This window comes from Melospiza georgiana, chromosome 9 (genome assembly GCF_028018845.1).
Source record: "Melospiza georgiana isolate bMelGeo1 chromosome 9, bMelGeo1.pri, whole genome shotgun sequence".
Classification (NCBI taxonomy): Eukaryota; Metazoa; Chordata; class Aves; order Passeriformes; family Passerellidae; genus Melospiza; species Melospiza georgiana.
In genome coordinates, this window is record NC_080438.1 from 30,448,533 (window position 1) to 30,461,726 (window position 13,194).

At 44.9% G+C, this 13,194-nt stretch overlaps 1 protein-coding gene across 1 annotated transcript in view; it reads left to right on the plus strand.

Moving 5' to 3' along the window:
* PDE4B (phosphodiesterase 4B) overlaps window positions 1-13,194 on the plus strand; it is a 176,866-nt gene that overhangs the window by 13,797 nt on the left and 149,875 nt on the right. The window contains exons 2-3 of the mRNA XM_058029813.1: window positions 6,887-6,995; window positions 8,005-8,261. Of these exons, the coding sequence (XP_057885796.1) occupies window positions 6,951-6,995; window positions 8,005-8,261 (302 nt within the window). The 5' untranslated portion in view covers window positions 6,887-6,950. The remainder of the gene's footprint in view (window positions 1-6,886; window positions 6,996-8,004; window positions 8,262-13,194) is intronic.

Genomic DNA, 13,194 nt, shown 5'->3' on the forward strand with positions numbered 1-13,194 from the left:
AATTATAATAATTGTGATAATAATAAAATAAAATAAATAAATTATAAAAGAAAATAAATCGTTATAATGGTAAAAATTATAATAATGGTTATTATGATAATAGTAAGGATAATAATAATAACAACAATAGTTCTGGTCTCTGAGAGCTGCTCGGCTGCCCTGAGGAGTGGGAGGCTCTGCAAATAATTTGTTCAAGGAACAAGAAGGAGAGAAATTGCATCTTTTAATAGTCTGCCTCATTTTTCCCTTAATTACCTTGGAAGTCCTGATGTGGGGAACACTTGAACTGAATCCTTTGGAGCTGTCAGAGCTGATTGTTAATTTCGCTTCATTTTTGCACAATAGGACATAAGCTTTTTAGAAAGATAAGATTAAAAATCCCTGACATAATCAGGAAAGTAGAAATTTTTTTTCTGCTCAAGCTGTGAATATTTGTCTGGAAGTTTCCTATAAAAAATGGGCTAGTGAAAATTCAAGAAAAATAAATCTGTGAAAATTTGGAAAAATGTCGCCAAAAAGCTGGTTAAAATTTGAAAATTGTGTTTCATGGGAATTCCATAGAGCGTGTCAGGCCTAAGGACAGCAAAATGTGGATTTAGTTTTTTAATTGGAACTGAAAGAAATGAAGAGAAATGACAACCTGGTTGTCCCCTCTGCAGGAAATCCAGGAATTCCTGGAGTTTCTGGGACAGACTGGCTGAGGCATTCCTAACTTTAATGCTTGGACCGACTCCAGAGAAAGAGGAGTCCTTGCAATCTTGCTCATATCCTGGGAAGGAGCCTCCTAATTAAAGCTGAGGCACAGTTTTAATAATAATTAATTATTTCAAGATAATTTTTGGCCATGCCCAACTTGCTTGGAATTTTCTCAAGCCTCTACAAAGATCATCCTTCCTTTGCCATTTTTATAGCAAGGAAATTGGTTGGATTTATTCCTGGAGATAAATTTGTGACTTTATCCTGATGCCTGATGGCTTTAAACCAACAAATTCGGGTTTTGAACTCAGCCTGGCAATTAGGACAAAGCTCAGGGCAGCCTTGGGAGAGGCCAGAGTGGGAAAATCCTTTCTCCAGAACCTTGGGAGAGGCCAAAGTGGAGGAATTGCTTCTCCAGAACCTTGGGAGAGGCCAAAGTGGAGGAATTCCTTCTCCAGAGCCTTGAGAGAGGCCAGAGTGGAGGAATTGCTTCTCCAGAACCTTGGGAGAGAGCAAAGTGGAGGAATTCCTTCTCTAGAGCCTTGGGAGAGGCCAAAGTAGAGGAATTGCTTCTCCAGAGCCTTGGGAGAGAGCAAAGTGGAGGAATTGCTTCTCCAGAGCCTTGGGAGAGAGCAAAGTGGAGGAATTCCTTCTCCAGAGCCTTGGGAGAGAGCAAAGTGGAGGAATTGCTTCTCTAGAGCCTTGGGAGAGGCCAAAGTGGAGGAATTGCTTCTCCAGAGCCTTGGGAGAGAGCAAAGTGGAGGAATTCCTTCTCCAGAGCCTTGGGAGAGAGCAAAGTGGAGGAATTGCTTCTCTAGAGCCTTGGGAGAGGCCAAAGTGGAGGAATTGCTTCTCCAGAGCCTTGGGAGAGAGCAAAGTGGAGGAATTGCTTCTCCAGAACCTTGGGAGAGACCAGAGTGGAGGAATTGCTTCTTTAGAACCTTGGGAGAGGCCAGAGTGGGAAAATCCCTTCTCCATCTGGATGGTGCTGGTGGTGTCAGGTCTCAAAGCAGTTGAAGATGAGAATGGCAGTGATAGGAGATGAAGGCTGTGGCAGCTCCAAGGGAAAATCCAGCCCATGGAATCCAGCAGGGAGCTGTTGGAAGGAATCCAGAGGCTGGGAATCCCAAACCTGCACGTGAAGATGTGTTTTAGGGATTTCTGTAAATAGTGGATTAGACACTGGATGAGCTGGCAGCTGTTCTTTAACCACTGGGTAGGAAAATCAGGCTCCATCCATGCATCCATGGGATTGTATCCTCCATCTCCAGGATGGTGCCAGGGATGGAGCAGCTCTGCTGGGAGGAAAGGCTGGGAGAGCTGGGAGTGTTCACCTGGAGAGGAGAGGCTTTGGGGTGAGCTCAGTGTGGCCTGGAGGAGCTGCAGGAGAGCTGGAGAGAGACTTTGGACAGGGATGGAGGGACAGGACACAGGGAATGGCTGGAAGCTGGAAGTGGGTAGATTGAAATGGGATAGTGGGAAGGAATTCTTGGCTGGGCTGGAATTCCCAGATTTGCTGTGGCTGCCCCTGGATCCCTGGCAGTGCCCAAGGCCAGGCTGGACACTGGGGTTTTGAAGCCATCTGGGAGAGAGGAAGGTGTCCCATGGCAGCAGTCAGAATGAGGTTTAAAGTTCCTCCCAACCCAAATCATTCCATGATTCCATGAAATCCCTCTTTTCTGAATCACTTTTCCCAAGTTCCAGCCCTTAGTGCTAATAGATGCCCTTGCTTATGTTTTGCAGAGCTCTGTGAAATCTTCCCAGCTTTTGCTGGAAAAGAGAACAGCTTGGGTTTGCTGAGGAGGAGGGAATTTCTCAGAGCTGCCGCAGAGCACTTGAGCTGTTGCTGCTCACAAGAAACGGGAAAATGTCACAGAAAAGAACAATATTTTCCTCAGCAAATAAGTAATAAAAAGGGGAAATTCTTAAGGATGTGTCCGAGGAGGGCTGGAGCAGCTGAGGGAGCTGGGAAGGGGCTGCAGAATCTCTGAGGAAGCCGGGCAGGGGCTGCAGAATCCCTGAGGGAGCTGGGCAGGGGCTGCAGAATCCCTGAGGAGCTGGGCAGGGGCTGCAGAATCCCTGAGGAGCTGGGCAGGGGCTGCAGAATCCCTGAGGAGCTGGGCAGGGGCTGCAGAATCCCTGAGGAGCCGGGCAGGGGCTGCAGAATCCCTGAGGAGCTGGGCAGGGGCTGCAGAATCCCTGAGGAGCTGGGCAGGGGCTGCAGAATCCCTGAGGGAGCCGGGCAGGGGCTGCAGAATCCCTGAGGAGCCGGGCAGGGGCTGCAGAATCCCTGAGGAGCCGGGCAGGGGCTGCAGAATCCCTGAGGAGCCGGGCAGGGGCTGCAGAATCCCTGAGGAGCTGGGCAGGGGCTGCAGAATCCCTGAGGAGCTGGGCAGGGGCTGCAGAATCCCTGAGGGAGCTGGGCAGGGGCTGCAGAATCCCTGAGGAGCTGGGCAGGGGCTGCAGAATCCCTGAGGAGCTGGGCAGGGGCTCAGCCTGGAGCAAAGGAGGCTCAGGGGCCCTTGTGGCTCTGCACAGCTCCTGACAGGAGGGGTTTGGGATCTGCTCCAGGGAACAGGGACAGGAGCAGAGGGAACTGTCCCACAGGAAGTTCATGTTGGATATTTTTCCTGGAAGGGTGTGAGGCATTGGAATAAGTTGTGCAGGGAGATGTTGGAGTGACTCCATCTGGAAGGGTTCCAGCCTTTCCCTCCTTTCTCATTGCCCAGAGCAGCTGTGGCTGCCCCTGGATCCCTGCAGTGTCCCAGGCCAGGTTGGAGCAGCCTGGGACAGTGGGAGATGTCGCTGCCCACGATGGGGTGGAATGGGATGAATTTAAATTTCCCTTCCAACCCACAGCACTCCATGATTTTATGTGAAGCAGGAGCCCATCTGTTCCTCCTGGGAGAGCCAGACCTGAGATTGTCACTTTTTTTTGGTGGCTGTCACCCTGTCTGAGTTGGTGCCTCTCCCTGTGAAGTGCTCATGGATTTGAAGGAGAATCCAGTTTGAATCCCAGCTCACAAATGATGTAATTCCCTGTGGGATCAGATGATCTCCTTCATCCGTTTCCTTAGAAAAGCTTCTGCAGTAATTCACAATTCAGGTGCCTGGGTTTATCTCTGAGCGTTTTCAGGATCCCCATTTTGTTGGGAGGGAAAATCCTGCTCTGGTGCTGTGGTGGAAGTGAGGCAGAAGCAGATGGGACAGTGGGATGTGCTTTTGCTGGGATTTCACTGAGATTTGCTTTGGGTTTCACTCTGTGTGTGTGTCCTGCCTCCATGAAGAGTGGGAGGAGCTGGATAAACAGCTCTGCTTCCCAAAACTGCTGTTCCTGGAGTGGGGAAATGGGACTGGGAGCCAGCCTTGGCTGTGTCTGTGGGACAGGGGGATCCTTTAGGGCCGAGGGGATCCCTCTGCTCCTCACATCCCCCTGGAGCTCTGACCCTGCCCGTGGAGAAGCCCCAGCGTGTGGGAAGGCACAGGGTGGAACGTGGGTCTCACATTCCAAACCCTCCCAAAGCTGCACATGAGGATGTGTTTTAGGAATTGCTGCAAATGGATTTCACACTGCATGAGCTGGAAAGTGTGTAGGAAAATCAGGAAAAGCATCCATGGGATTTTATCCTCATTGTCAGCTGCTTCTTGGGAACCCTTTAATTCATCCCCTGGCTGGATCCCTCTGGAATTGCTGGAGTGTTTTCCCAGTTTTGAAACACATGGAACACAAAAATATTCAGGTGGAAGCTTGGTGTAAAAAGAAAATTCATATTCCACATGGGATATGTTCCAGGAAAATGGATCAGACCCAGCTGATTCTTCACAATTTATTAACAAATGCAAAGCTTTGCTGCTGGCCAGCATTCCCTGAGCCCAGACCCAACTAATGTTCTAGGATACAGAGCTTTTTTGGAGGATTTGGGTACTGGAATTGTAATAAAAGTCTGCATCAATGAGGAGATGTTCATGAGGAAAGAATTCCCAGGAAGCCTCTTTGGAGTGTTTTGCTCTGGTTTATTCTCCCCTTAAATGTTCATCCCAGGTGTCAGATTTTTCTGGGAAGGCACAGGAAAGAATGAGTCAGATTTTAATGGGAATTTAGTCATGACTAAAGGAAGTGTTGGGTTTTCTTCAGGCCTCGGAACTGCAATCCCCACAGAGCAAAAGCTAGATTTTGTCATTATCCATATTCTGCTTAAATTAACTTTGACAAATCAATAAACATTTATAAAGCTGTGCTGTGAGAGGGGTCAGATTTTCACAGAATGATCTTCCACTCAGTCTGGTCCTTCCCTCCACTTCCTGCTGTCCAGCCTGGTCCTGGAGTTCAGCAAAATTTGAGAAATATCCTTAAACTCTCATTGCTTTGGATTTTTTTCCCCAAAGAATGTGTGGATTGAGGTTTAGTGGAGAATATGGAGGTGGTGCTGCTTGGAATTGATGACCTTAAAGGTCTTTTCTGGCCTTGATGGTTCCTTGATTCTCAGGGGTTGCTCTGGATATTTATTTATGTGGGTGTTTCTTCATTTTGTGTTTCCTTGTGCAATTCCACACTTTCAGGAAGCTGCTCCAGTTTATGCTGGGATCCCAGTCCCTGCAGATCGGGGCAGTGACAAACACCCCAAACTGGGCTTTATTAAGCCCAAATTGGACTCTATTAAACACAAATCTGCTTCATTCTGCTGCTTCCTTTTGGTTTTTCCATGAATTTTGTCCACATACAAAGGGAATTTGTATTTTTTTCTGGCAGTGAGCATTCATTCCATGTTATCCCTATCTGGGCATGTCGTGGCCATATTTACCGTTGATATCTGGGGATTTATAATTTAATCCTTTTAATAACAGGCTTTAAAATTCTCTTCATTGTTAGGGATTGATAAAATCGTTGCACTTAACCTGGAATTGGGTTCTGCTGCTGGAGCACAACATTTCTGCTGCTCAAAGGGCAAAGGAGGGAATTTTTCACGGTGGATAAAAGGGACATTTGGAATAATTTGGAATAGCAGGTCATGCCCTAATCTTAATCTTAACTCTAACCTTAATCCTAAACCCATCCTGAGGCTGTGCAGATCCTGGCCTAGCTGTAACCCTAAATGCACCCTGGTGGGTGTGCAGGTCCTACCTTAATCCCAATCCTAACCCTAAACCCACTGGAGAATGGGAACTGGAGTTGAATTCTTAGGGAATTCTGATGAGGATTAGAGTAATAATGAAATAAAAAATGCATCACCACAGCGGGTGCTGAGCTGATGGAACATTGAGATGTTTGCACAAAAAAAATGTGGGATCCAGAGCAAATATTCCATAAATCCCAGCAGCATTCATGTTCCCTGTCCACCCCACACTGCCCAAAGACCACCAGAGCAAAAAAAAAACTGGATAAAACAACTCCCAACTTTTCCAGGGCTTGAGCTGTTCAGTTTTTAATTTGCCCAGCAGGGTTTTCAGCAGATTGGAGATGGTTTTCCATGAAAATCAGCAAGGGCTGAGGAGATGCAGCCTCATGCTCAGGAAAAGGGCCCCTGGAGCCATGCAAAATTTGGGATAAGATTGGGAAACAGCTGCAGGAGGGCAGTGCTGATGGGGAGAGGTGGCACCTGGGGACATGGATCACACAGTGGGGCTGCTTCAGGGATGTGCTTGGTGAGCCTAAAAATCTTCTCCAACCTTAAAAATTCCAGAATTTTATCCAAATGGGCAGTCAGGAATAAACCAGCGGGGAATTTAGTGGCTTATTTGTTATCAAACCCAGTTTAGTATTCAAAAATATGTAAACATTTACATACAAATATATATATAGTGATTGTCATATAGCTAATTAGTATAATTAACAGAAATTTATTATATAATTAAATAATTAATGTATAATCGTGTATTGATATAAATATATGTTATATAATATATAATTAATAAATATATATACCATTTATATATAATTGTATGGAATTTATAGACATAATTTTATAATATATATTACATATTTATATACATAATTAGATATATTATATATAATTACATCTAAATAACTCATACATATTCATAGATATTAATTTTAAAATATATAAGCAACATATAATTATATGTAATTACTATATGTATATAATTATATACATATATTTAAATTTAATTATATAGATACATAATTTCCATGTGTTTATAAATAAAATAATATGACAATTTTTTCTTTCAGGTTGCCCCTCTGAAGAAATTCTGTTTACCTGAAGTTTTTTATCCTGGGCTGCACTTGAAACTTGATGATGAAGAAAAGCAGAAGTGTCATGACAGTGACTGCAGATGAGGTGAGCTCCTGCTGAAGGTTTATTTTTCCTTATTCTTCTTTCCTTTTCCTTACATTCTGAAAATGAGCTAAAAAGTTGATTTTGTCTTCTTTGGTAAATGTAAACTGGTTTGGCTTTGATTGCTGATGGGTAATCTTGGAGGATTTTTAGATAGGAAGAAGAAAATAAAACCAGCACATTAAAAATGAACAAATCAAGCCCTGGAAAGGTTTGGAGTTGTTTTATCCAGGTGTTTTTGCTCTGATGGTCTTTGGGCAGACACAGTGTGGTGTGGGCAGGGAGCAGGGAATGCTGCTGGGATTTATGGAATATTTGCTCTAGATCCCACATTTTTATGTGCAAATATCTTGTGGAAGAAATTCTTTGTTTGTAGAATTGTAGAGTTGTGGGGTAGTTCTGGCTGGAGAATCCAGTGTGGTTTATCCTAGCAGAGGAAATAATTTGCAGAATTCAGTTCTGGACTTGTGGAGTTCTCATGTCCTGGGTTAGTTCTGGCTGGAGAATTGAGTGTGGTTTACCCTCATGGAGAAAATAATTTGTAGAATTTAGTTCTGGACCTGTAGAGTTCCCTTCCTCCTGAGATAGTTCTGGCTGAGGAATTGAGTTTTATCCTTGTGGAGGAAATCCTTTGTAGAATTCAGTTCTGGAGCTGTGGGATAGTTCTGGCTGGAGAGTTGAGTGTGGTTTATCCTCATGGAGGAAATAATTTGTTTGCAGAATTCAGTTCTGGAGTTGTTGTGGAGTTCTCCTGGGATAGTTCTGGCTGGAGAATTGAATGTGTTTTACCCTCGTGGAGGAAATCCTTTGTAGAATTCAGTTCTGGAGTTGTGGGATAGTTCTGGCTGGAGAATTGAGTGTAGTTTACCCTCATGGAGGAAATAACTTGTTTGGATAATTCAGTTCTGGAGTGGTGGGCTGGTTCTGGCTGGAGAATGGAATGTGTTTCACCCTGGTGTAGGAAATGCCCTGTTTCCAGAACGGAGGGGTTTCAGAGGCCTCTGTGTTGCAGGGCTCCCTGGATTACCTGGAGTGTGGGCTCAGCAAATCCTACAGCACGTCCAGCCACGCCCTGGGCATTGACCTGTGGCGGGGCCGCCGCTGCTGCTCGGGGAACCTGCAGCTGCCCCCGCTGGCCCAGCGGCAGACGGAGCGGGCCAGGACCCCCGACAGGGACCCCAGGACCCCCGACAGGGACACCGTGTGCAGGCCCACCACCCTGCCCCTGCTGCCGCCCCCCAGCATCGCCATCACCACCTACCACGACTGGTGAGTCTCCTTTCCTTCTGCTTTTAGTGATTCATCGATCCGTTTGTTTGTTTTCTGCTTCCAAATTGGCTTTTTTCCCTTCTTTTTTGTTATAAGCACACGTCTGATTATCTCATATGTATTAGCCTGATTAATCAACCTCTATCGGTTGTTGTATCACGGTTATAAGTTTATAAAACAAATTATTTTTAATTTTTTTTTAAATTCTACTTGGTTAAAAACCTCTCTCGAAAGTTCTGATTCTGATCTCAACCGGAGGATTTGTGTTCCTAACTTGGCACCCACACAAGTTCAGGATGGTGCTAAACTCTGCCACAAAGGGTTGAGGACAAGGCTCTGACTCTCTGTATGTTTCTCATCCCCTGTGTGAGGAAAAAGGCTTGGAAAAATCCCATTGGGATCTAAAGTTAAGCTGCAGATAAATCCCCTAGAAAGCATCAGAGAGCTGATTACAAGGGGGTTGCTCTGAGGTGAATTCCAAAATTGGAACTGGGGTGAAGTGCCAAAACAAGGGAATCAATCCAGAGAGAGGAGAGTTCTCCTGTGCTGGAATTGGATTTTACAGCAGAATAAGGATGTGTGTCCTGCTTGTCATAGGAACATTGAGGTGATATCAGTGTGACCTTAAATTCTGTGCTCTCAACTTTGGGTTTAGAGTCAGTTTTAGGTTCTAGTTTATAAATGCTCCACTCTCAGCTCCATTTGCTGGTTCATGTTCCTAAGCTGGAGTCTGGGTTTCTGTTAAACTCAGCACTCTCTGTGTTTGTACAGCTGGAGAGGATCCCATAAGCTCGAGGTAAGTCCCAAGAAAGCAGCAGAGAGCTGATTACAAGGGGCTGCTCCGAGGTGAGATCCAGAACTGGAACTGGGGTGAAGTGCCAAAACAAGGGAGTCAATCCAGAGGGAGAGGAGGAAGGCAAAGCCTTGGGTGTTCTGCGCTGGAACTGGATTTTATGGCAAAATAAGGATGTAGCTTGTGCTTTTCATGGGAATATTGAGGTTATATTAATTGCACCTGACATTCTGTGCTCACACTTGGGTTTAGGATTGCTTTTAGATTCCAAACTTTCCTGTCTTGGCTCCGTTTGCTGGTTCATGCTCCCGTCATTATTCCAAGTTGGAGTCTGGGTTTCTATCAAGCTCAGCACTTTCCATTTGAACAGCTCTAGAGGACGTCCCAAATCCATTTGTTAAAGTCCTTTGGAAAGAGTTTTCCTGCTGAAAATAGGATTTCTAAACTGCCCTGGAATAGCTGAGATAGAGGAATTGCAGGAGCTTTTGTCCAGGTTTTGTGATTAATTGCTGGGATAAATGCAACCAAACAAGTTCCCTGATTTCAGATGGGTTGGGAATTTTGGCAATAAAAGGGTTGGCTCACCTTGGTGGGCATTGTGCGAATGTTCCCTTTTGTGGGGCAGGAATTTGCATTCCCGACAGCGGGAGCCTTTCCATAGGGTGGGCTGGGAAGGATGGACTCGCTCTGAGCTTGGAATGTGCCTCTGTCCATGGTTTGGGAGGAATTGCCAGGGATTCGTCATGGATTTATCGCTTGGAACACAAGAGGGCATCGCTGCTCCTCTCTCCCGGCCCAGCAGGATCCGCGCGTGTGGATTTTCCTGGAGCCCTGACAGCCCTGCTCGGGTTGTTGCTGTTCTGTAGTGCTGAAAATTCCCGGTTTTCCACAGGAACTGGGAGCTGCTGGTGTGACTGGGATGCTGCGCTGTCCCAGCTCCTCTTCCTGCGTCCTCCTCACCTCCCTGATCGCTTACACTGGCTGATCCTACAAAAACTGTGTTCAGAATTCCCATTTTTTATTGACATCCTAATCCTCACCTCCCTGATCACTTACATTGGCTGATCCTACAAAAACTGTGTTCAGAATTCCCATTTTTTATTGACATCCTAATCCTCACCTCCCTATCCACTTACATTGGCTGATCCTGTAAAAACTGGGCTGAACATTCCCATTTTTTATTGGAGTTTTAGGCATTGAGGGGTTCTGGACCAGGTTAGCACTCACCTCTGCCCCATTCCAGGCAGTTTTTCCCTACAGAATTCCCAAAGACTCAGGACCTGCCACCCTCTCAGGAGTACAGCCATGGGATCATGGAATGTTAAGGTTGGAGAAGATCGTGGATTTGGGATAGAAATCCAACAGAGCTGCAAGCTCAGTGCTTGTTAGTGATCCAAAACCCAGGTTAATTGAAGATTTGAAGGAAAAAAACAGTGGATAAAACATGGAAGATGTTTCTGGAGACAGCCAGAAAAACAAGGGGGGCTGATCCCAAAGCAGTAATTCCAAACCAGGTGTGATGTAGTAACATTTTCTGTGGAAAAGGAAGGGAATATTCCCACAAAACAGCTTTTCTGGATCCTGCAAGGCAGGAGGGACATGGGATAGGGATCTTCAGGTGACAGTCTGAGTGCAGAAGTCTTCCAAGCTTCTTCTCCACAGTTTTTGTCCCTGTTTTCATCCAAGTTGTTCAAATGTTTCCCCAATCCTGCTCCATATTTTCTGACTCCAGCTTTGTGTTAGGAAATCCAGGCAGGAGGGAAGAGTGAGGGTGTGAAGAATAAATTTGTAGCTACACTTGGAGCATCCAGAAGAGTTCTTTTCCCAATTTTTTTTTGCTCCTTAGCATCTCCTGGGTTAGATTTGGCTGCTCATTCCCATCATTTCTCCACGTTTCCCTCAGGTGTGTGGGGTATATTTGGATATTTTGAAGGGTTTGCAGCAAATTTTGGTGTTGAAACAAAGAAGGGATTTATGGTGAATCCCAAAGCGTGAAGAAATCAAGGCTTTAAGAATTCCATGAGACGTTTATCTGGTTTAATATTAAATATTGGAATGCACTTTCTTAGAGATTGGAGAGGCTGATAAATTTTTGGGATGTGGCAATAAATACTTCATTAAAATATAGATTTGCTGCCTTATTATCCCTCATTTATGGCCTTTTTCTTCTGGAATAATTTTATTGTGGAGCCTGGAGATGAGAATCTGTAAGGAAAATATGAAGGGATTGATCCTATTCCCCACATCCACCTGGAACTGGGATAAATCTACTCAGTCTCTACTCCTGTAGTACTCCCGTTGTTCTCCAGATGGTGGTGGTGGGCAGCAAATTAAAAACAGCGTTAGGAGCTAAATCAGCCCGAAATTCGGGATAATTTTGGGAACTGAGTTACTCCAAACATTCCTCGGGAATTCTGGCTGCAGCCAGAGCCAGCCCGTCCTCCCTGGGAGGCTGCTGGGAATTGATGAAATGGGAATTAAATGGGGATTGATTAAATGGGAATTAATTGATGGATTGATAACATGAGAATTACATGAGGGATTGATAAAACGAGAATTAATTGATGGATTGATAAAATGGGAATTAATTGATGGATTGGTAACATGAGAGTTACATGGGAGATTGAAATCGGGGGATTGATAAAATGGGAATTAATTGAGAGATTGATAAAATGGGAGTTAATTGGGCAATTGATAAAATGGGAATTAATTGAGGGACGGATAAGTGGGGATTAATTGAGGGGTAGATAAGGAAAGTTAGGATGATAAAGGGGATGAGATTTGCATGGAGAATTAAGGATAACAAAGCTGGAATCAGGCTGGGAAACCAAGCTCCTTCCATATCCCATGGATGAAATGAAATATCTGGGAAGGTTTAACAGGAACTATAGGATGAATCCCAGAAATTCAGAAGGAGACAATGTTTTGGAGGAATGTGGTTTTGAGGTTTTTAAATTTTCTTTTGTTTTTTTCAATGCAGTTTCTGACTTTGTGATAATACCCTGGGAAATTGGAGTTTTATTTCTTAGATAATTTCAACCTCCAGGAGATAAGAACTGAGGGAATGTGCTGTAAACTTAAAATAGGGGAAAAAATGAGCTAGCTTCCCATGTGGTGAGAAAAATAAAAAACCTGAAGGAATGTCCTGAGGTGTTCCCAAAGGGAATATCCCACATCCCTGGTGTGGTTGGGATGGGGTTTTTCCCAATATTTTGTAGTGTTCCTCTAGGGAATATATCCTTGGTTGGGATGGTGTTACTCCCAATGTTCTGAGGTGTTCCCACAGGGAATATCCCACATTCCTGGTGTGGATGGGATGGGGTTATTCCCAATGTTCTGAGGTGTTCCCACAGGAATATCCCACATTCCTGCTGTGGTTGGGATGGGGTTATTCCCAATGTTCTGAGGTGTTCCCACAGGGAATATCCCACATTCCTGGTGTGATTATGATGGGGTTATTCCCAATGTTCTGAGGTGTTCCCACAGGGATATCCCACATTCCTGGTGTGATTATGATGGGGTTATTCCCAATGATCTGAGGTGTTCCCACAGGGAATATCCCACATTCCTGCTGTGGTTGGGATGGGGTTATTCCCAATGATCTGAGGTGTTCCCACAGGGAATATCCCACATTCCTGCTGTGGTTGGGATGGGGTTATTCCGGTTATTCCCATGTGGAATTGAGGCTCTGCCAGAGCCACAGACCCAGGCCATGGTCGTGTGTGGCACTCAGGGCTTTGAGGGGTCACATCTGACATCCCACCCCAAATCCTGGAGATCTTCTATCAAAATAAACCCCAAAACTCCTTTCTATCAAAAAAAGATGTGGGAAGGCCAAATATCCCAAGGTCGCCGCTGCTGTGTCATTGCAAATGTCAACCTATCCCAAAAAAAAACCTGGGAAAAAAAGGTGATTTTGCTCTCTCTGACTTGAGTCTGCTGTTATTTCTCAGCTAAAAATACCCAGAGAAGTGTTTTGTCTGCCTATATTTAGATTTTGGCTGGTGCCATCAGTTTCTGAAGCTCTTGCAGCTTCAAAAACCTGTATCTTTATGTTTTCTTGGAGGCCTAAATAAAAGAGCTATGATTAATATGAGGTGTAGTTACCCAGAGGAATTTTAAGATGGATTAATCATAGGT